The sequence below is a fragment of the Xenopus tropicalis genome, chromosome 10 (genome assembly GCF_000004195.4).
Source record: "Xenopus tropicalis strain Nigerian chromosome 10, UCB_Xtro_10.0, whole genome shotgun sequence".
NCBI lineage: Eukaryota > Metazoa > Chordata > Amphibia > Anura > Pipidae > Xenopus > Xenopus tropicalis.
The window spans coordinates 46,206,583-46,230,920 of NC_030686.2; the positions used below are offsets into that span (position 1 = coordinate 46,206,583).

A 24,338-nucleotide genomic window follows, 5' to 3' on the forward strand; every position below is an offset into this window, starting at 1 on the left:
ATGTGCCTGCGTGGGGCTCCTGTAACCGAATTGTATTATTGGCTCGGGCCGTTAGTGCCATCTGTCAGCCCCGTGCCAGCCCTCGGATACAGCGTCCCTTTGTCACTGCCCTCCGGCACGTATCTTGTCTCCGGCTATAGAACTCCCGACCCCTCCGCCGTCGCTCTCATTCCTCAATCATTTCAAGGGAAACAATGATTTTCTTTGATCAACTACTCGTCCTGGATCCCTGTATTGTATCGGAGCCTTTCATTTGGGCACAGTAATGTTCCTGAGTGATCCCGTACCTGGGAGATAATAATGCTTTCCCCATTGTTGGCCCACAATACACACACAGGTGCCTCCTCTCTGTTTGTACTTCCCACCAACACTACGACTGTTCCATAATGCAATACTTTGCTTTTGTTTGCCCTTAAGTGTATTTGCTTCAATCCCATAAAGAGCTCCCACAGGCCTTAGGGAAGCCATATCCGAAGTGCTTTTGTCTGTGCTTCCAGATGTGTAGAGATTTCTGTGTTAGAGATGTAAGAGATGTCTATACACAGTTTCTTACTTGGTACCGGTATAATAGTTACATAGTTAGTTTGGGTTAGAAAAGACCCCTCCTAATGATCCCCAGTGCAAATGTATCTCCTATATAAACAGACCTAGATATACACTTACCAATATAAACTATGTACCACACCTCTACCAAACTAACTGTACACCTCAACATCACAGTTACCTTGGATATTATGCACTCCAACTTGCAGCGCAGCAGTAAAGTGTGCCTGAGTCTGAGCTTTCAGAAGGAGCTTTCAGCTAACCTATTGTTTCTCCTACTCCCATGTAACTGGAGGAGTCCCAAGCCGGACTTGGATTTCTTACTATTGAGTGCTATTCTGATACCTACTGGGAGCTGCTATCTTGCCCCCTTCCCATTGTTCTTCTGATCGGCTGCTGGGGGTGAGGGGGGGGGATATCACTCCAACTTGCAGTGCAGCAGTAAAGTGTGACTGAGTCTGAGCTTTCAGCCAGCGCTACACATTAGAACTGCTTTCAGCTAACCTATTGTTTCTCCTACTCCAATGTAACTGGAGGAGTCCCAAGCCGGACTTGGATTTCTTACTATTGAGTTCTACTCTGATACCTACTGGGAGCTGCTATCTTGCTCCCTTCCCATTGTTCTGCTGATCGGCTGCTGGGGGTGAGGGGGGGGGGATATCACTCCAACTTGCAGCGCAGCAGTAAAGTGTTACTGAAGTTTATCAGAGCACAGGTCACATGGCTGTGGCACCCTGGGAAATGAAGAATATGTCTGGCCCCATGGGAAAAACAGATTACAATGCAGGATTCTGCTGGGGAAGCTCTATTAACTGATGGGTTTGTAACAAAAATGTTTTCCCATGTCAGTATCCCTTTAAGAAGTAAAGGGGAACTTTTGTTTCTGGAGAAGGGTTGGAGATTACAGAGGAGCGATGGCGCCTACAGGAGAGGGGAAGCAGCGGTTAAAGAGTTAATCTCCAGATTACGGATTTGGAATAATGAGATCAGCATTAATGACAGAAGACATAGTGGAGTTATGGGAAATACTGAGAGAGGGGTCATTGGTTGGAGCGAGGGCGAATGATAGTGTGTAATAGGGTTGGGGTTCTGGAGTGGGCAGCCCAATACAGCATGGGCAGAATCATGGAGATGTAACTGTTCCTCATTTACCCAGAATCCTCTCTCCTACCCCCACTCTCAGGGCAAGGGGGTGGGGGGGGGCAGTTGCTGGTTGCTCCCCCTTTGAAGACAAAAGCACAAGCTCTGTAGGAGAGAGCCCCTCGGGCAGGAACCTTCCACTGCCCCCACTTAAGGGGCTTCATGCCGAGCTGGCAGTTGATCAGAAGGGAAGGGATATTGTGCCGCGCAGGAAGCCGCACCAACGCGCTGATTATTTATAGTCAAGAGCCACTTGCCCAGCAGTGCCCCCCGGAGTGCAGCCAATCCGCTTGCATTATTCATGCTGAGTGCCAGCGAGTGACGTGCTGCCGGCTCCCGTGCTTTCCCGCTGCCTGGGGAGCCAATCACACGCAATTCTGCCCAACGTTTCCTTCCACCAACTGAGCTTTCCTCTTCCATTCCAGCAGCTGTAACCCCCCCCCCCCCCCCGGGTAACATCCATAGCCGGACTGCCCTTACAGTAATGGCACCCTGCTTGTGCTGATGCCTGCATTCCCTTCCTCCAATGATGAACTCCCATAGCCAGACTGCCCTTACAGTAATGGCACCCTTGCTTGTGCTGATGCCTGTGTTCCCTTCCTCCAATGATGAACTCCCATAGCAGGACTGCCCTTGCAGTAAAGACACCCTGCTTGTGCTGATGCCTGTGTTCCCTTCCTCCAATGATGAACTCCCATAGCCGGACTGCCCTTACAGTAAAGACACCCTGCTTGTGCTGATGCCTGTGTTCCCTTCCTCCAATGATGAACTCCCATAGCCGGACTGCCCTTACAGTATATATACCCCGCTTGTGCTGATGCCTGTGTTCCCTTCCGCCAGTTTCAATGTATGTTGCCATTTATTGGCAGAGCATTGTATTAATGACACAGTGGTGTAACAGTCGGATTCCTGCCGTATGGCACTTTGCATATGTTGCCGCTGCCGTTGGCTGAACCCGATTGCCGCCCTGTTTTTCTGACTCGGGGCTAAATGTTTCACGGTAGTGATTATAAGCAATAACCCCCGGCTGGGTTCTGCCCCACAGGAGGAATTTCTCTGTGACGGGGCCATAAAGGTGCCATGTAATGAGTGCATCTCTGTGCCCCGACAGATGAACACTTTAGGCATAAGCGGCCAAGTGAAAGTGATCAGACGGAGCCCCAATGTGATCCCAGCATGCACTGCAGCCGCACATTACTCCAGGCATTTACTGAATCTAATTGAGGCATTTCTTTTTGAAAATTGCTAAACTCCTATAATGAGTTTTTTTTTTTTTCAACAAAACTGTTTATTTTCTAAAAGGCTTTCCCCCCCCCCCTTTTATCTGCAGCCGGTTACAAAGAAAAAAAATAATGGAGGAAAATGGAGAGTGGGCACCTGCTGTTTGTGAGCATGAAAATGATAGGCTTGGTTTGCCTTTAGAGTCGGGAGATAAAAGCGCCAATGTGCCGGTTAAACCCGATCCAAACGGCTCTAGGGGGAGGCAGTTATTATTTTGGTACCATAAATACCTGCTTGAAATCCATCTGCTACAGGCTGCTGTCGGAAAGGCATCGAGTGATTTGGTAACCAGTCACTTCTACATTCTGCTTCCGAAATAGAGGATTATGCTGTAATACACAAACAGCGGGCTTAGCCGTGTCCCCAGTTGTTACAGGTCTGTAGGGAGTGATGTCTCTACCTTTACATGAAAGACTTCTACAGGTATGGGATCTGTTATCTGGAAACCCATTATCCAGAAAGTTCAGAATCCCAACTAAGATATAATTACTACAATAAATATTGGGTTTATGTAATGATTAAATGATTCCCTTTTCTCTGTAATAATAAAACAGTATCTGTACTTGATCCCAACTAAGATATAATTACCCCTTATTGGGGCAGAACAGCCCTATTGGGTTTATTTCATGGTTAAATGATTCCCTTTTCTCTGTAATAATAAAACAGTACCTGTACTTGATCCCAACTAAGATATAATTACCCTTATTGGGGGCAGAACAGCCCTATTGGGTTTATTTCATGGTTAAATGATTCCCTTTTCTCTGTAATAATAAAACAGTACCTGTACTTGATCCCAACTAAGATATAATTACCCCTTATTGGGGGCAGAACAGCCCTATTGGGTTTATTTCATGGTTAAATGATTCCCTTTTCTCTGTAATAATAAAACAGTACCTGTACTTGATCCCAACTAAGATATAATTACCCCTTTTTGGGGGCAGAACAGTCCTATTGGGTTTTTATGGAAAATAATGGCGCTCAGAGCACCCAGAATTACTGCTTGTGCCACAGCCAGTAGGACAAAGAGACCGGCCCTGATGTATACTGTGGAGTCCAAAGTAATCCCCTTCCTTACCCAGTGATTTGTAGTTACACTACATAACAACTCTACACTATAGAACCGTGCCAACATGCTTCACTACGACTTGCAAATGCATTTTATCTCCAGCCGTCATTATTACATGGACTTTATTATATATTCGTGTGTTAATGAGCAGATAATTCTCTATCTATTGTCTTCGACTTATGGAGCTGAGCAAGTGAGAAAGATTGGACAGGTACCAAAGGAAAAGTGCAAGGGAAGGCGCTTCTGTATCCAAAATCGTTCGTTGGCAGCGATTAGCGCTAGAGTGTCCTCCCCTCGAGCCAAAAGCGGCGTCCTGGCACCTACAATGAGGAGTCTACCTGGGGAATACAAGGGTTAACAGCAGATGGGACGGGGAGAAGTCGGCGTCACGCCGGCACAGAAGCGCCGCCAAATTGGATTAATTATTTCCCGATTACGCTTTGTTGTGGCTGCTGCCTCTTTCTCCTCTTTCTGTAATTGTTTGTTTCCAATTTGTGTTTGATTTTCTGTGCCAAGCTGCAAAAACATTGAATCAGCCATTTGCCTTTATAGCCTGGAATGGCTTCGCTGTTGTGTTGCGCCAACAAGCAGGAAAGGGACGTCACGCCGGCCAAGTTAGGGGTTTGGATAATTCAACAAGGCGGAAATAGGCTTTGTGGCGGTTATTCCTCGGGAAAGCCAAGCAAGAATTCTTACAATACGGAGTTAAAAGGAATAGTAACCTGCGCTCATATGTGTAATTAAACATTTATGCAGATAAGGATCATTTGTGCCTTTTGCCCACATGACCCGTGTCGTTTGTAGCTTTGGAAACCACACAGATCATTCATTTTGGGAAATGTAATTGTGCCTGCGTTTTAACCAATCGGTAGTCAGTGGGAACATTGCAGTACTGACAAGGCTATACCAACGTGCAAACAGGCAGGGCCAATCAGAGAAGGAATGTTCACTGGCCTAAACCAAGCTGGTAACAAGTCAAAGAAAAAAACATTCACAGGGCTATAACGACTTGTAGCCAATCACAACTATCACATGGCTATGCCGACCTATAAGCAAGAAGAGCTTTAGAATATTCACAAGGCATGACTAGATTCTTGACCAGTGATCCCCAACCAACGTCTCGGGGGCAATATGTTGCTCACCAACCCCTTGGATGTTGCTCTCAGTTCCCCCAAACCAGGTAGTTATTGGTAGGGTGCATAGAGGCTGCCTAATAGCCAATCACAGCCCTTATTTGGCTCCTCCATGAACTTTTATGGTGCTTGTGTTGCTCTCCAAGTCTTTTTACATTTGACTGTGACTCACGAGGAAGAAAGGATGGGGACCCCTGTTCTTGACTCTAAAGGAGCTTGACCAGTCTGTCAAATCATTGGCAAGGCCGGTTATACCTGAAGCTTGTCAGAGCATTAGAACATTCATAGGGCTAGAATGACCTATAACTAATCATGGCTTTAGAACCTTTACGAGGCTTGACAACGTCTTGCCAGTCAGATTATTAGAACATTCACAGGCTTGGGCCACTATGTTATTGTACAGAACATTGAAAAAGCTGCATACATCAGAAGCCAGTCGGAGCATTAGAACATTCAGTGGTGGAAGAAACTGAATAAGGGCATTATAACATTCACAAGACTTGAACAACCTGAACCCAACAAGACTTTGGTCATGCAGTTATTATTATAACAGGACAATGTCATGCTGTAGACATTTAGAATGTTCTTAAGTTCAAGAAGCCAATGGCAATGGTCACATCAACAGAAAAGAAGGCAGTGTTCATAAATCCAATGTGTAGGGTGTTTTGGCTCTCTAGCCACCAGAGACCAGCATGCCACCACAATATGACAAAAGACTCAACAAGACATGTAGTCACTCCGTGTACCCTTATAAGGATGCATTTGTATATAAAAGAGATGCACCCCCCAACCATGCACACTTTTTTTGTGCTGTATAAGGGGTGAGTAAATGTCCATACCCACCTACATGTCTATAGAGAGTTTGTAATAGGTGCCCCTTGTGGTGCTCATGTTTTGGCATAGCTTGTTCCTAACCAATTATTTAATAATGCAGGAACAGTTAAATTGTGGAGGAAAATGTGTCCAATATTGCTAGTTGTATCCATTTTGCCTTTGTCCCATCATGACAGGAAGCCCACGGTGTATCTCAAGATATCGTGGTTATCCGAAAGATCCTGATTTTGAGTTAAACCTTTAGAATTATCTCTAGTGAGACTGTGGAAGATGGTAGGACTAGGGTCATCTCATTGCATTGTCGGTGTCAGAATGAGCCATTAGAATTTCTGTCTGGCTGTATAGCTGTACTATAGATTGCCCAAAGTGATGCATGTTTGATAATAACTGATCTTGTTTTCTGTATACTTGGACAGACTAGACCATGGCAATATGGAAGCTACTGGCCACAGCACAATGTGTTATTTTTCAAGCTCCAGTATCCAGAATATTATTTGCTCCACCCACATATACAAACTGTGCATTAGTCAACTCCCTGGACTCCATGGGAAACACTCAAGGGGCAAATTGAACAATTGACACTACCCTGAGCATTATACAAGGCCCCGAACAGATCATACAAAGTCCCAGCCTTGTCTCAATTCTCTCCTTTCCCTCGTAGGTCGCCTTTCATTCTTCACTTCCGGATCGGAGAATCTTCACCGGGTGGAGAAAGTGAGTTGGGGAACGCGATACGCTATAACTATCTCTTTCACGTGCAATCCTGAGCACGCCATTGGGGACCCGACCTGGACATGACACATTTCACTCCACTCCTATCTTATTCCTTAACCCCCCTGACAGTGATGTTGGACCGCGGATCAGTTGGGCTCAACCTATAATCAGTAACCAATTACTGATTAGACATATGGTGCTCAACAGGGTCAGCCAAGTAGACTCAACCACTCCAAGAGGGGGGCATTCTCCTTCCCCCCTCCCTTTTCTACTTTCCATATCTGCATCATTAGTTTTTACATTTTGTTTTCCCCTAGATGTATAATATTCTTTCATCGGCTAAATCAGGTTTCATGAGTTTGTATATCTGCGTGGCATACCTTTTCCACGCCACAATAATCCTGTGATCAAATTGAACAAAATGGGTTTGGTTCTACAAAAAAAATCCAGTTATGTGCATCCCTTTTATTACTTTGCAATGAGATGTTTCCAAAATGAAAATACTGTGAAAAAGAAAATCCGAGCATGGCGGCCATATTAAAACCCTGAGCATTGATTGGGGTATTAGAATCCTTGGTAACTTGATTTAATTTGTGTTTGTAACTCGGCTACACGGGTGCATCCCAGCGTTCTGAGGGCGAGTCTTTCTGCAATGGGACCAAATTGGGATCAAAGACTTTTAAGGAGGGTAATACATTCTGATTGGAATAAATTCTTTTCTACCACAAATATGTTTCTAGTTGCATTATTTACTGTACTTAATGCCTTGCAAATGTTTTCTGAGAATTCTACCATGAGAAATGATAATGTTCTACAAAATGAGCGTCGTTATCTTATTTACCTCTTTTTGTTGGTAAAGGATGCAGATAATGCTGGGAAATGGATCCATATGTGCCAGCTCCAATGGGAAATTCCAGTATGTCTGTAGGGTAGGGGGAACAGTCTAAAGAGATTTGGCTTTTGAAAATGTTCTGTGTGCACATCGGTAGCATGGAAGCTTTGGGTACGGGAAGGGACAAGCGTCAGCCCAGAGCCATTACATTTGGGACGGGAGACATAATAATGATGGGTTCCAACCTGTCTGAGACTCACTTTTCCACCCTTGCTCTGTTCATGGCCCCTATTAGTCATGAACTACTGCAATAGCTTCTCTGTGCCTGTGTGTATGTTGGGAGGTTTCTATGAGGTGAGTAGATAAAATAAAAGTTCATTTCATATCTTAGAGAAATATCTCATGGCCAGGCTTGTTTCATGCTCTTTGATCATAGGCTATATGCGGTCAGTAACAGCATTACCTTATTCATGTTATACGGAGAGGCCGACACATAATGGAGGGATACAGCAGACAAGAAGAGAGAGCAATGGATTATTATTATTAACATTTATTTATAAAGCGCCAACATACCCCGCAGCGCTGTACAATAAGTGGGTTCCATACATTGGACATACAGTAACATATAAAGCAACCAATAACCGATACAAGAGGGGAAGAGAGCCCTGCCCAAAAGAGCTTACAATCTACAAGGAGTAACATATAAAGCAATCAGTAACCGATACAAGAGGGGAAGAGAGCCCTGCCCAAAAGAGCTTACAATCTACAAGGAGTAACATATAAAGCAACCAATAACCGATGCAAGAGGGGAAGAGAGCCCTGCCCAAAAGAGCTTACACTCTACAAGGAGTAACATATAAAGCAATCAGTAACCGATACAAGAGGGGAAGAGAGCCCTGCCCAAAAGAGCTTACACTCTACAAGGAGTAACATATAAAGCAATCAGTAACCGATACAAGAGGGGAAGGGAGCCCTGCCCAAAAGAGCTTACAATCTACAAGGAGTAACATATAAAGCAATCAGTAACCGATACAAGAGGGGAAGAGAGCCCTGCCCAAAAGAGCTTACACTCTACAAGGAGTAACATATAAAGCAATCAGTAACCGATACAGGAGGGGAAGAGAGCCCTGCCCAAAAGAGCTTACACTCTACAAGGAGAAAGGGTTGAGACACAAGGTTGCAGAGAATGGTGAAGAAGAAGAAGAAACCCAGAAGAGGGTGGAAAAGCAAGAAGAGTCGGAGAAATGTACAGGGGATTGTGGGGTGAAGGCAGTGAGTGGCAGGTGGGAGAGAATGGATTGTGTTAGGGATAGTTATGGTGGCAAGAAATGAAAGCGGAGATTTGTGGAGAAATAGAATAAATGGGCAGGTTGGAAATGAAGAAGGGAACAATGAGTCACACAATTTTATCAGCAGTGCAGCAGGCAGTACGGAGTAGAACTGGCGGTGAGAGAGAGTAGAATGCAAAGAAGTCTACTTGAAGAAGACTGCAAAGGGAAGAGGAAGATGATGACACAGTGAGAAAAGGACTAGTTAAATCAAAAGGAGGAAGGGAATAGAGTCTGAAAGAGAATGGTGGGAAGGAATTAGATGGTGGCTAGAGGAGGAAGTTGGGTATGTTGGGATGAATGTGATGGAGGAGAAGAGAGAGAGGAAGGAGAAGAAAGATAAGGAAGAGTGAATGTTATGGTGGCCAGGAGAGGAAGTCAAGAGGGGAAGTAGTGATTGGCAGAAGGGATTTCTGATGGGAGAGTGGGGCAGCAGAAGTAGAATTTTATGGGAAGGGAAAGGAAGGAAGTCATGGGGAATAAAAAGGAAGATGAAAAAATGTGAGGAAAGAGTTGTAGGTATGGGAGGAAGCAGAGAACTGAAATATGAGGAGTTAGGTGACTGGAAGCAGTGGATGGTGGGCAGAACAAGGAAGGCAAGATTGTTGGAAGGATAACAATGGAGGGGTGAAAGGAAATAAAATGCCAGGGGAAGTGACTGACAGCAGCAGAGCACTCTATATGTCAGTATATCGGGGATAAGTGGTAGCACTTAGGATCAGTTAGAGAACATGCTGGAAGTTGTAGTGACACAGTTCCTAAAGCTGCTGCCTATCTCTCAGTGCCCCGGCCGCTATAATGAGAATTTTATCTCTGTGCTTTCATGCCTCTCCTCTGCGCTAGAGCATTTATCCATTGGCCGCTGTGTCAGTATGTCCGTACCAAGCCAGGAATCTATAAGCACCAGTGTTCTTTATCCTTCCCTGGGCAGAGGGCAATCAGTTGCCTTTGTACTGAACGCACTCGGAGCCGGCAGGGGCGTTCATTACAATTCATCATCTGTCATGAACTACACTCAGACCTGGCTGAGCACTATGGGAGATGTAGTTAATAGCCGCTCATCAAACAGCTGCTGTATCCTTACTAAATATACAGCAGCTCCATGCTCTTCATCATGGCTTCCCTGTGCAGGTGAAAATTCTTTCCCCACTTTCCCTTAGGTGCTTTATAGGCTAAATATGCCAAACCTTTCCCCTCTTTTTATCTTCCCTTTCAAGAACCGATCACCTGTTGTTCTCGTATATTTAGTTTCGCTCTCTCTCCCTCTAGCTGTCTGGCTTCTCCCAATGTTTGGTTCCGTGACAGGCCTCTTCCGAAAGCAACTTACCTCATCTACTGTCCTTGCAGGACTCCCCCCGCGCCGCCCCATACAGATCAATAAGGATGAATTATTCATTGGACAGTTGTTGCTCCAGGAAAGTAAAATACCTCTCGCTCTCTCGGATGTCTGATTACACAGAATATGAACTATTACACCGAGGAGCCTGCGCTAGTTCTAATTGGTTAGCCTGTCTGTTAGATACACAAGACAGCAAAGATTTCACACCTACCTGCGCAGTCGACTGACACTTCCAGCTTGTTCGTTATTCTGTAAAATCCTAATTTATGTGGAGAACCACCGCCGTCTCTTTCATACATGTTTGCTTCCATAGAGGCCTTTATAGCACATCCATTTGCACTCATAAAAATCAGCTGGTTTTAGCAGAAAATTAAAGGGCAAATAAAGCTTAATAAAAATGTGGGCTACACATTATATTTGGGATATTTTTACCAGCCCAGGCAGGAAAAATCCATGCCCCCAGTAGCTCCCCATCTTCTGTTCCCACCACATGCTACTGTCATTTATGTGTAGGGATCAACTCCCAAAATACAGTTCAGAGACAATAAAGATATTAGAGACTTGCAAAACCAAAAAGATGGGGATAGTTTCTCCTTGTTCTTGGCTCAATCAAAGGCCTTTGACAGGTTAAACCATAGGTAATAACCAGCTTTCTTGTAAAGTGCATTATCCTGGGAAAATGTGTTAAGGTCCCCATACAGGGGCCGATTGTAGCTGCCGATATCAGTCCCTTAGACCAATTCGGCAGCTAATTGGCCCGTGTATGGGCACTACCGACGGCCATACCCGACCAACATCTGGCCTGAAGTCAGCCAGATGTCGATCGGGCAGGTTAAAAAATTTAGTCAGACCGGGGACTGCATCGGCTCGTTGATGCGGTCCCCGAACCAACTGCACCCATTATCGCCACTATAATTCGATCGTTTGGCCCTGGGGCCAACATTCGCCCAATATCGCCCACCCGTAGGTAGGAATATCGGGAGAAGATCAGCTCGCTTGGCGACCTCGCATGTATGGCCACCTTTAGCTGTTTGAGGACATTATATGGAGGTGCTAAGAGCTTTCCCTTGGTACATGGCTGGCGAGACAATGATGTCGAGGTGAGGTCCGGAGGAAGGCAAGGTTGGCCAATGAGCCCTCTCCTGTACCTTTTTGACGGGAATCCTTTACTGAGGACTCTACAGGGTTGTTCTCTAGAAGGGAAGGCTTTGCCTGATGGACAGTGCCCTGAATTAGTTGCCTACAATGTGACTGTGGTGATCTCCAAACCTGAAGAGGCCGTGGGGGTCTCAAGCATCGGGCTACACGGTCAACCATGAAAAATCATAAGTCTTTGGAGGATGAACCAAGCTTTAAAGTAAGCAGGTTTTCCTGTGGTCCCAGAACATGTTCAGATCTGGGGAACCAATTTAGGGAAAGGGAAAACTGGAAATAGAAACTGGATACTGGAATGGCGAGAGTTTAGTGTTGGAAATCATGGAGGCCGATGAGCCTTATCAAGACTTGTTGCTTATGTCCATATTCCAGAACTTTTCTCTGCCCTCATTCTGTTCTTCCAGATGCTTTGGAGGGAGCGTCTCAACCTGGTTATAAAGGGAATTACATTCCGGCTAAAGAAAGGAGATGAGTCCAGTAGTGGTTTTGGGACCCACTTATCTCTCAGGCTCTTTAATAAGAAAATGAGTATTGGGGTGCAAGAAATATTTTTCCTGTCGTAATTGGCACACAATAGCCTTATACTGTACTATCTAAGGAAAACAATATGGCAGCTCCCTCTAAACAAAGTTCACTCTGCTGTAGAGTCTAGGGAACCAACATGGCTGCTCCTACCCATATGTATAAATACCAACAGAGTAAAAATGTTCAACTCTTATTCTGTTTAAGGCAAAAAGCTCATAACTATTTATAGATGAGATATATTTCCCTTTAAACATTTTTATTTCCAAGAATTGCAGTAGCTGCCATCTTGCCTGGGGTAATGAACAGGAGAGATCATCCCGGGCAATCGCCAGCACAAGAGAAGATAACTAGCTGGCGGATACAACGATATCTGAATTCCTGGAAAAATCCATGAACCGCATTAATGAATCTAACTGGTAACTTCCCAGTGATGCTAAGGGGAACGTCCCCGCTACAAGGAGAGGAAATTGATTTTAAGTTATAGCTTCCAGGGGGCGTGTCCTTCCCCACAGCACTCGGCCTCATTCATAGGAATCCCTGCGTGATTCTACACTAGGTTGCACTTAAAGGGGCAGTAACATATAAATATAACCCTGAATGCATACAGTATAGTGGCTACAAGTAGCACTTCCATGGCACCAGGGTCGGACTGGCAATCTGTGGGTTCAGGCAAATGCCAGAGGGGCTGCTGTAAGGTGCCATAGTCACTATTTATTGGGCTGGGGGGGCTGTTTGGGCCTCTGGGTACTGGGAATGCCAGGGGTGGCTGTAAGATGCCACAGACAGTCACTATTTATTGGGCTGGGGGGACTGTTTGTGCCTCTGGGTACTGGGAATGCCAGGGGGGCTGCTGTAAGCTGCCATAGACACTATTGTGTCTCTGGGTACTTAAAATACCAGGGTGTATTTTGAATCTCTGTCCGGACCTGCATGACAGTGATTGGCGAGCATTGGAAGCCCCGCTGTGGACCTGGTCCATCTAACAGTGCTCAACAAGCACTTGTGCCCCAGGGAATGATTAGCGCCCAAGTAAATAAGAGGCAGAACACTGTCTCTCATTCAGTCCGCTCCCAGTTGCTAAGGAACTTTGGACCCTAGCAACCAGATAGCTGCTTAAACTCCAAACGGGAGAGCTGCTGAACAAAAATTGAAATAATTGAAAAACTACAAATAATGAAATGATTAATCTCATAGTTCAATCTGTTGAAATGAAATGAAAATCAGATCTGAATGTAATGTGGCGGTACAGCTGTAATTGAGTTGCAGTACTACGTGCGTATGATCAGTAGGCAGGGGCAGCGCTAAGTGAAGAGCAAGATAATCATCTCCATTGTGTCTGCCTGAAATCTCCTTCTTTAACTAACAATTTATATGCTCTCTCACTTCTCTCCCGGGAAATACTGGGTTTAATAGTTAACTAACCCCCCCGGTCCCTTAATCCCTCCATTTACATACTTAGGAGACAGCGTTAATCTGATGCTATAACTGATGGATCCCCGGGATCTCTCTGTATCGGCCAGTAGGGTTCAGTTTGGGACTCACTGCGTTGATCCAATAAATAGTTAAGACTTAAAAACTAATTTAGATAAGTATTTTCTACCGGGCCCAAGTTCCAGTTCTAGGAAATGATTAATAGAAACGTTTGCCTTGACGCCCCCATTATTTGTCCTTTTCTCATTGGTTATATTTATTATTATAAGTATTTTATTAAAAAAAAGCCCATCTTCTGTCTGCTTTATTCTCTTTCTCTTTGTGTCTCTATTCCGGTGTAACTGAAGGGAATCTTTGAAAAGAAAGGTGTTGTCTGTTCTGCACCGTAGTCTTGCCTGGGGTTAAGTGCCTCATTGGCCTCTCACTGCAAAGGCTCAGCATTTGTATCACCATGGTAACTCCAACCACATTCCCATCTGTGCCCGACTGCCCATTCATGCCGGGTGTGATGTTACTGTAGCGGAACCTTATGGGGCCAAAACATGCGCTTTATTATAGGTGTCGGTTCTATGTTTGTTTCAAAGGAATGCAGGCTCCGAAATGTGAGAGTGAAAGAAAGACAGATAGGAAGAAAGAAAAGGGAGACAAAAAAGGAGCGAGAAAGACCGAATAAATAAGAAGAAATGAAAGAAGGAGAGAAAAAGAAAGCTAGAGAAAGAAAAGGGGAGAGAGAAAGGTGTAAAAGGAGAGAGAAATAGAAGAAAGGAGGGACAGCAAAAGAAAGAAGGAAAGAGAAAAGGGGAAAAGTAGAATGAAGTCAAAGATAAAGGAAATAAAGAATAAAGGAGTAAAAGGTAATGAGAAAAAGAAAGGAAAAACAGAAAAATCAGAGCAAGCGAGAGAAAAAAGGAGAGTAAAGGTGATAAAGGATAGTGAGAGAGAGAAAGAAAAAAGAGCAAGAAAAGAAATGAAGAAAGTAAAAAGAGATAAAGTGATAAAAAAGATAAAGGAAAGAGAGAGAAAAAGAATCGAGAAAAAAAAAGCCAATGCAGGGAGAAAGAAAGAAATTGCACCAACGCCCCTGCCTAATTCTCATTACCTGCTCCATTCCTGTGTGTTCCAGCTGCCACTGGGTCAGAGCCGTAGCCTTGGATCAGAACCTTGGCTACTATTCATGTAAAGTACAGAATGTAACATGGGCAGCTGGGCCAGAGTAATGCCTGACTGGCTGCAATGGATTCTACAACATACGTCTACCTTGTACAGAGGTCAGTAAATGCGATCCCAGCTGTACTGATCCAAGTGTCAGAACCAACAGTAGCACTTGCCTTTGGTATAGTTACAAGTACAGGACAGAACAGTTTTTGCTTTTTTCTTTATATGATTGGGGGTCATCCATAGACTGCAATGCAACACTGCCCCTCAGTGATTAAACTGCTAAAATAAGTTCAAAGCTAAATAAGGGTCTTTGGGTGTGTGGGTGACACAGCAAAGTACAGTAAGGAGAGAGTAGTACAGTAAGGAGAGTGTAGAGTACGGTAAGGAGAGTGTAGAGTACGGTAAGGAGAGTGTAGAGTACGGTAAGGAGAGTGTAGAGTACGGTAAGGAGAGTGTGGAGTACGGTAAGGAGAGTGTGGAGTACGGTAAGGAGAGTGTAGAGTACGGTAAGGAGAGTGTGGAGTACGGTAAGGAGAGTGTGGAGTACGGTAAGGAGAGTGTGGAGTACGGTAAGGAGAGTGTGGAGTACGGTAAGGAGAGTGTGGAGTACGGTAAGGAGAGTGTAGAGTACTGGTAAGGAGAGTGTAGAGTACAGTAAGGAGAGGAGTACAGTAAGGAGAGTGTAGAGTACAGTAAGGAGAGGAGTACAGTAAGGAGAGTGTAGAGTACAGTAAGGAGAGGAGTACAGTAAGGAGAGTGTAGAGTACAGTAAGGAGAGGAGTACAGTAAGGAGAGTGTAGAGTACGGTAAGGAGAGGAGTAGAGTAAGGAGAGTGTAGAGTACAGTAAGGAGAGGAGTAGAGTAAGGAGAGTGTAGAGTACAGTAAGGAGAGGAGTACAGTAAGGAGAGTGTGGAGGTTTCAGCCCTGCCATAAGGCACCTCTATGTGTCGCCGAGTAGTATCAGCACCCCGGGGAGCTCATCCCTCCCGGCACGGCCCCTGTCAGTCACTGCCCGAGAGAAAATACCCTCCCAAGCAGGGGTCTTTTTAATGGCGCTGGGGCCCATTATCTGTACTAAATAGGACTACAAGCTGTTGCTGAGCTACAACTCTCAGCACTCTGAGAGCCTTTGGGTTATGTGGGCACTGAGCAACATTTGTATGATGTATACATGTCTCTCCCATGCCCTATTGTCATCATGTTTTCTCTTTGTCTATATCTTGCCCTGCTGTCTCTGCCTTGCCCTGCTGTCTCTGCCTTGCCCTGCTGTCTCTGTCTTGCCCTGCTGTCTCTGTCTTGCCCTGCTGTCTCTGTCTTGCCCTGCTGTCTCTGTCTTGCCCTGCTGTCTCTGTCTTGCCCTGCTGTCTCTGCCTTGCCCTGCTGTCTCTGCCTTGCCTTGCTGTCTCTGTCTTGCCCTACTGTCTCTGTCTTGCCCTGCTGTCTCTGTCTTGCCCTGCTGTCTCTGTCTTGCCCTGCTGTCTCTGTTTTGCCCTACTCACTCTGTCTTGCCCTACTGTCTCTGTCTTGTCCTGCTGTCTCTGCCTTGCCCTGCTGTCTCTGCCTTGCCTTGCTGTCTCTGTCTTGCCCTACTGTCTCTGTCTTGCCCTGCTGTCTCTGTCTTGCCCTGCTGTCTCTGTCTTGCCCTGCTGTCTCTGTCTTGCCCTACTCACTCTGTCTTGCCCTGCTGTCTCTGTCTTGCCCTGCTGTCTCTGTCTTGCCCTGCTGTCTCTGTCTTGCCCTGCTGTCTCTGTCTTGCCCTACTCACTCTGTCTTGTCCTGCTGTCTCTGCCTTGCCCTACTGTCTCTGTCTTGTCCTGCTGTCTCTGTCTTGCCCTACTGTCTCCATCTTGCCCTACTGTCTCCATCTTGCCCTACTGTCTCCATCTTGCCCTACTGTCTCCATCTTGCCCTACTGTCTCCATCTTGCCCTGCTGTCTCTGTCTTGCCCTGCTGTCTCTGTCTTGCCCTACTGTCTCCATCTTGCCCTACTGTTTCTGTCTTGCCCTACTGTCTCTGTCTTGCCCTGCTGTCTCTGTCTTGCCCTACTGTCTCCATCTTGCCCTACTGTCTCCATCTTGCCCTACTGTCTCCATCTTGCCCTACTGTCTCCATCTTGCCCTACTGTCTCCATCTTGCCCTACTGTCTCCATCTTGCCCTACTGTCTCCATCTTGTCCTACTGTCTCCATCTTGCCCTACTGTCTCCATCTTGCCCTGCTGTCTCCATCTTGCCCTACTGTCTCCATCTTGCCCTACTGTCTCCGTCTTGCCCTACTGTTTCTGTCTTGCCCTACTGTCTCTGCCTTGCCCTGCTGTCTCTGTCTTGCAATTGGTTTCCATCATTTATTTTTTATAGTTTTTGAATTATTTGTCAAATGGGGGTCACTGACCCCGGCAGCCAGAAATGATCACTCTGCAAGGCTACAATTTTATTATTACTTATTATTATTTATCGTTACTTTTTATAACGTATCTTTCTATGCAGGCCCTCTCCTATTCATATTCCCATCTCTCGTTTATACCACTGCCTGGCTGCTAGGACAAATAAGACCCTAGCAACCAGATAGCTGCTAAAATACAAAATAGAGAGCTGCTGAACAAAAAGCTAAAAACCAGTTGCAAACTGCCTCAGATTATCAATGCCTACATCATATTAAAAGTTAACTTATAAAGATGAACAACCCCTTTAAGATGCAGTACATGATAAAGTACTTAAACCTGAGTCCTTTCCATTTACGCTCAGTACTTTTGTTCTCCATGAAGTCCTAATTACCTGTGTGATGCCTTTAGTTGTGAGTGATAATTACCCATATAATGCTTGCTATTGTCTATTGGGGGAGAACAGAACTCCTGAGGCTCCCCATTCCCTTTGCGTCCTTTGTCCTTTGTCTTTCTCCTGTGTTTCCGTCTGTACCTTTCCTGACTGCACAAACCTCATTTACAGTTGTCATAACGGGTAAATAACAGCATTAAGTGCGACGAAGGGCCCCTACCTTATCTCAGTCAGCCATCTGATCTGAGCCATCACTTCCCCGGGCGCTCTCTCTGCGCTCTCTCTCTGCGTTGTCTTACAAGGGGGACAGGACTGATCAAAATCAAGCTAAACTTAGCTCTCAGGCTGACTGTCACTGCCGCCCCAATCCCGGGCACCACGGAGCCAGCTGCTGGGAAGGGCACAGCAAAAGTCACAGAATTATGAACAGGAACTAGAGATGCCGCCGGTTTCCTCTATGGCTGAGTTGCTTCTCTATATTGAGCCAACATATTTCATATTATGTACATTGATATATGTGGGTAGAAACTGTCGCCTGGACCTTTCCTGCAGTAAACACTGTAAGGCTAAACTGGTTACAAGAAAGAGGTTATACACTGTAATGGCAACATCCCTGAATGTATTGGCTAATTGGAAATTGTTAGTAATTGTGCTCTAGTGCCCCTACACCCATATTCCTGGCACGCCCCCATCAATTTCATTAAGGCTTGTCAGTTACATTTGTACCGAGGGTTCTTGGGCTTCCTTTAATGCTCAATCCATGAATCAGAACAGAGTGCTTAATAACAAGACTTCTACGTGTTTTCTCTAATGCAGATGAGAAGGTGCCTATAGGCAGCCAGACTCACCTTGGTCATATGATGATAGATCCGCTAGCTTGGCGTGCCAGGGTCGCTGTGTGCTCACGTCTGGTACCATCTGTCCATAATCAGGCCAAATTGGGCTTACTTAGTGCTTTATCACCAAAGACAACCCTATCCACGACCCGCTGACCATTAAAGAGGAAGTGTTGTTGCTGCAAAAAGGAAGTGACATCATCAGAAATGGACGGGGGTAGAAAAATGTTTAACTGTTTATGGAAATATATCTATATAGAAATATAGATAAGACCCGCAACCCGGAGACCTGCATCTGGAAATCCTACCCGCAATTACCCGACTGGCTGCAGTACTCTAGCTATTTGGTCAGATGGCAACCAGTGCCTGTCTATTTACAGTCTACTTTTCCCAACTGGAATTGAACTGAATGACCATCTACTTGTGTATGGGACTAAGCCAACAGCATTCCATATTGGTATCTGCCTATAGTCGTATCAATATTGATGGCTCCAGGCATGAAATCATGGCTTTTTCCAGTTGCCCTTAAGAAAGGACCAGAAACATTGCTCTTTATGGAGGAGTAAAGTTGACCCAACATTGCCTTCCACTGGGGCCCCCCATCGCTTTGTTCTGATAGGAGGTTACAAACTAGAGAGTTTCTGATCATTGGATGTTTAGCTTCAGCACTTTCTTCCCGTTCCTGTGCAACCAGCCGACCCCCCCGTGCTGCTAACCTGCCCAGCCTTGAGTATATCCCGTTCCTGAGGGACAGGAGACAGACAAGAAGGCACATTTCCATACCGTCAGCCCGACACATGTCGAGATTGATGACATATATCTAGGTGACAGACAGACACGGCTCATAGTGCACTAAAAGGGTGATATGGCTGGGAGGGATGTCACCCATCTCATTTCTGTAGGCCACAGTAAGAGGCCCCCTTGGTGACCTGCTCTGGCTTTGATTATCACTTGCCAATCACTCCTACAGGCATGATCTGGCTCTTCATTCCTCTGTCTGAGCCCATTACCTCCATCCATCAGAGCGTTGCCTACTCTAAGGAACGAATTCAGGCACTCTAAGGAACGAATTCAGGCCCAACGTGAAATCCAACAAGAGAGAAATCTGCCATCGAGCTAAAGGCATCCTGTAATCATGAGCACTTTCCTTCTAAAGCCCCCCTGCTCCCATTCTGGGATCTACTGCCTGGCTTAGTATAAAATACACTCCCTAAATGTATATAATAATATAGGCCAGCAATTAAGGAGCTACTATATATTTCCTTGTTAATTATATTAATGAATGAGTATATTATGAGGGGCTTTATAATTATTTCCCCTGGGGAAGTCACCGCTACCTCAGCTTGTTGTTTATTATAAACCATGAACCGACTGCCCTGGTCTCACCACAGCGCTACAGGACTATTATATGGGATTGTGGCCCTTTCATTCGTTGGGGGCCTGTCACTTATAGTCCAACAAGATACATCTCCTGACTGCAGTTTGAGCTAATGTATAACCTCCATACAGGGAGAAGGCTGGACTGGAACACTTGCTTACGGGGAGGGGGTGCTGAGGTTTTAATTAGAAATGGTTAATTAACATTCATTAATACACTGTTTGCCGTAATAGATGGCGTTTGAACATTATCTCCAACCTACTGCCGGTTCCCTGCCAACTTGCCGCCTTACTGCGCCTGCACCTTTAATTTACTGCGCTCTTTTCATTCGCCGGGATCCCTGACTTATCTCCTGGCTTCTAATTGAAAGTGATTGGGAGCAGAACCGCTCGGACCTCAGGTAGGGGCCCCCGACGGCTCCCTAGGGCACTTACTTTAGATTAACTGGCAGGTTAATGAATGGCGCCTGTTATCTGTTTAGTGCAGGAATTCTCAACCTGCGGCTTCCTACTCGCTCCTGCGCAGCATTTATTGTCTGCTGGAGATTAAAGACAAACTACAGCCAATCTGCAACCTTCCCTATATATATACACAGGTATGGGACCTGTTATCCACAATGCTTGGGACCTGGGGTTTTCCAGATAAGGGATCTCCATAATTTAAGTCTGTTCTGCCCCCAATAAGGGGTAATTATATCTTAGTTGGGATCAAGTACAGGTACTGTTTTATTATTACAGAGAAAAGGGAATCATTTAACCATGAAATAAACCCAATAGGGCTGTTCTGCCCCAATAAGGGGTAATTATATCTTAGTTGGGATCAAGTACAGGTACTGTTTTATTATTACAGAGAAAAGGGAATCATTTAACCATGAAATAAACCCAATAGGGCTGTTCTGCCCCCAATAAGGGGTAATTATATCTTAGTTGGGATCAAGTACAGGTACTGTTTTATTATTACAGAGAAAAGGGAATCATTTAACCATTAAATAAACCCAATAGGGCTGTTCTGCCCCCAATAAGGGGTAATTATATCTTAGTTGGGATCAAGTACAGGTACTGTTTTATTATTACAAGAAAAAAGGGAATCATTTTTAAGAATTTTAATTATTTGCTTATAATGGAGTCTATTGGAGATGGCCTTTCCATAATTTGGAACTTTCTAGGTAGTGGGTTTCCGGATAAGGGATCCCATATCTGTATATGCATATATACAGTTGGTTAGCAGCGCTCATAGATATATATTGGACAGTTTTTCTGCCTGGCTAAGACATAAGGCATTGCCTGTATGACAGATATAAGAAGCTATAAAACTAAATGGACTTACACGCGGACAGAGTTCCTTTAATAAGGAATCATGTTATCCTTGTGAGGCCTGACCTAACGAGCGCAATGAATGATTAAAGCCTGAATAATTATACAGACTGCGCTGAGAAATACCCAGTCCGGCTTCATCTCCGTCAGAGCAAGATCAGCAACCTGAGAAGCCCCACGGATCAATCAATGGGCAATCATTTCCATTGGGCGGCCAACTAGTAAATCGTGACTGATCTGTTCATTTCTCCTGGCAAATGGGATACAGTTTAACAGTGGGTAATTCTGGAAGCAACATAAATGCCATAGATTATAATATCATCAAAGAGATGGGGAGATGTCATGGAAAGCAAGGCAGGGGCTATTAGCCTAAATCACTGGCTGATCGAGTCGGCGGGTCACTAACGAGTGATTCACTCAATTAACCTTTTCAATGTTTGCTCTGCGCAGATCTGTGCGAAACTGTTCAACTCTATTTTTCGTTACCTAATAGCGCCACGGTGGCGTTCGTGGGTTACGGGGCAGGTTTATCAAAGTGTGAAATTAGAGTTTGCCAAAGGGAAGCCCAACCACCTCTCTGGGATTCAGAGAAGAGTATTTATCAAATGATGAACTCTTTTACCCATTGATAAATGCGCTGCTAAAAATCCCATAGGGATAAACGGAAAGTGGGTGTGTTTCTCTGTAACTACGTCTAATTCCACACTAAACTCACATGTTTAACTGGGGATGTGCCAATTTGCAACGTGAATATGCTGTTCAACAGGGATCAGCCCCATTACTATCACATTGCACCATCAGTCTTGCACACATTGCTAAATATACATTGGTTATAGTCAGCAGTTTAACAGTTGAATATGCCTAAAGTCTTCTATTAGAAAAGGCTGTCTTTACAGAGCCTAGACTGTACAGGGAGATACCATAAAACTATGGCAGCTTAGGGATTCCCCTGTACTAAGCACAATTCAGCAGGAACAGCCCCCTAAGTTTGCTCATAGCCTGTAGAGAGAGATACCATAAAACTATGGCAGCATAGGGATTCCCCTGTACTAAGCACAATTCAGCAGGAACAGCCCCCTAAGTTTGCTCATAGCCTGTACAGAGAGATACCATAAAACTATGGCAGCTTAGGGATTCCCCTGTACTAAGCACAATTCAGCAGGAACAGCCCCCTAAGTTTGCCCATAGCCTGTACAGAGAGATACCATAAAACTATGGCACATAGGGATTCCCCTGTACTAAGCACAATTCAGCAGGAACAGCCCCCTAAGTTTGCTCATAGCCTGTACAGAGAGATACCATAAAACTATGGCACATAGGGATTCCCCTGTACTAAGCACAATTCAGCAGGAACAGCCCCCTAAGTTTGCCCATAGCCTGTACAGAGAGATACCATAAAACTATGGCACATAGGGATTCCCCTGTACTAAGCACAATTCAGCAGGAACAGCCCCCTAAGTTTGTTCATAGCCTGTACAGAGAGATACCATAGAACTATGGCACAATGTTCAATCACATAATTGCCACAGAAGCTCCTTGCCCTGCAGAGAATATTATCACCATTATCTGTAAATATATTGCCCACGTGTTATGCAGGAAGCCCATGCGGGGTTTAACTTACCCTTTAATGTATTAATATTGAAAGGCTTGATCCTTAGATACAAGATTCATGATGATGTGTAGGACAGCGCCCGCCCTTTGCTGAGTTTATCCACAGAGAGAGAGAGAAATCAGATGGCAACAAGCGCTGCTCTATTATTTATAGGATTTTGTCTGCAAACACTACAGTGACTTCTACCTGTAACCTTGTGCAGCACGACGGGCAAATACAAACAGGGAGCTGTGAGCCCGATGCCAAGCGGCTACTCACATGAACTCACTTTTGCCAGTTGAATGAGTGACATTTAGAGAAAGGGGGGTGTTTGCAATGCTGGAGGGCGTGCATGGCAACATCATTCTTTGTTGTCTCCCATAGCTCCTCTATTGTGTTATAAAACACAGTTCACCAACTTTTAGAAGGTTATAGAATTGCCTATTCTAAGTAACTTTTCAATTGGTCTTCATTATTTATTTGTTATAGTTTTGTAATTATTTGCCTTCTTCTTCTGACTCTTAGTAGTAGTTTTTAAATTCTATTAGCCTGCACCTCGGGTAGGGGAAGCCCATTTGCCCTTATAGGTGCCCTTTAACAAATGGGCAGGATGTAGTAACCAGGGGGTGTGGTCGGACATCCCAGAGAGTGAGGCTAGCCTGAGGGAAATAAATTACATTTTCCATACCTAGCCTATAAGGAGAGATACCATGGTACCACCATAATATGTATAGGCCACTGGTGTGAGCATCCTTGCCTCTTGGCTCAGCCAGTAACTAGTACCCATATAGTACTATTAAATCAAAACTATGGGGCTCATTTACTTTCCACAGGGTGTTAGTACTCACCCCTTAGTACTCATCTAATAACCCCTTAGGGCAGGGATCCCCAAACTTTCTTACTCGTGAGCCACAGTCAGATGGAAAAAGACTTGGGGAGCAACACAAGCACCATAAAAGTTCATAGAGGAGCCAAATAAGGGCTGTGATTGGCTATTAGGGGCCTCTATGCACCCTATCAGCTTACAGGAGGCTTTATTTGGTAGGAAATCTTGTTTTTATTCAACCAAAACTTGCCCCCAAGTCAGGAATTCAAAAAATAACTCCCTGGTTTGGGGCACTGAGAGCAACACCCAAGGGGTTTGGGAGCAACATGTTGCCCGGAGACACTGGTTGGGGAACACTGCCTTAGGGTGTCCCGCCCAGCCCTGCCGGTAACACCGCCCTGTAGCCTACCTGCTTGCCCCCACCCTTAATGAATATATTCTCTGGGACAAATGTAGGTCCCTGAGGTCCAAAACAGGGTGCCGAGGCCTGGGGCGATGCTTCACGAGGCAAGGGCATTGGGCTAAGTGCAATAAACGTGTGCCCTCAGGGCAGCCCAGTAATGAGCCCACCAGTAACAGCTTAGGGATTCATATATAGTTTATGAATTTAAGACACAAATCCATCTTAGGGATCATAATGAGATACTATTCCATGGCATGCATACATGTACCCCCTACTGTAAATTCTAAGGAGATGAGAAGGTGCAAGTCACTATCCTGTGACTATAGAACACCAGGGTACAAATGCCTTATAATCTGTATATTATATGTTATTATGCCGGATTACATCACGGTGTAAGCGCTTGGGGCGGCCATTTTGTTAGCTCGCGTGACAGCCATAAAAGGGTATTTAATAAGCCCCCGTGGGTGGTGACAGTGTAAATCTTCCTCTCCGCTGCCTGCAGAATCATCTTCAATATCTGCCTGTCACTTGGCTGCCAAGTGCGTTTATAATCCAGATACTCCAGATATAGGCCTGCATTATATAACTGCGCATCAGGCATCTCCCTGCTGTCACACGACGTACCCACCTTGTCACTGGTGTGCGGCTTGTGGGGGCTGATAAATACACTAGCGCCGAAATAGCTGTTTATGAGGATATGATTAGCGAAACCCCTCACCCTGCAATGGATCTGTCACTT

General features: G+C 45.1%; 1 protein-coding gene across 3 annotated transcripts in view; it reads left to right on the top strand.

Moving 5' to 3' along the window:
* ogfod3 (2-oxoglutarate and iron-dependent oxygenase domain containing 3) overlaps nt 1-24,338 on the top strand; it is a 123,008-nt gene that overhangs the window by 44,151 nt on the left and 54,519 nt on the right. For 2 of the 3 annotated variants that reach the window (NM_001011105.1, XM_012971704.3), the window contains 1 exon segment: nt 6,659-7,440. The exons of the other annotated variant lie outside the window; for it this stretch is intronic. In NM_001011105.1, coding sequence (NP_001011105.1) covers nt 6,659-6,795 — 137 coding nt within the window. In that variant the 3' untranslated portion in view covers nt 6,796-7,440. 3 annotated transcript variants of the gene reach the window in all.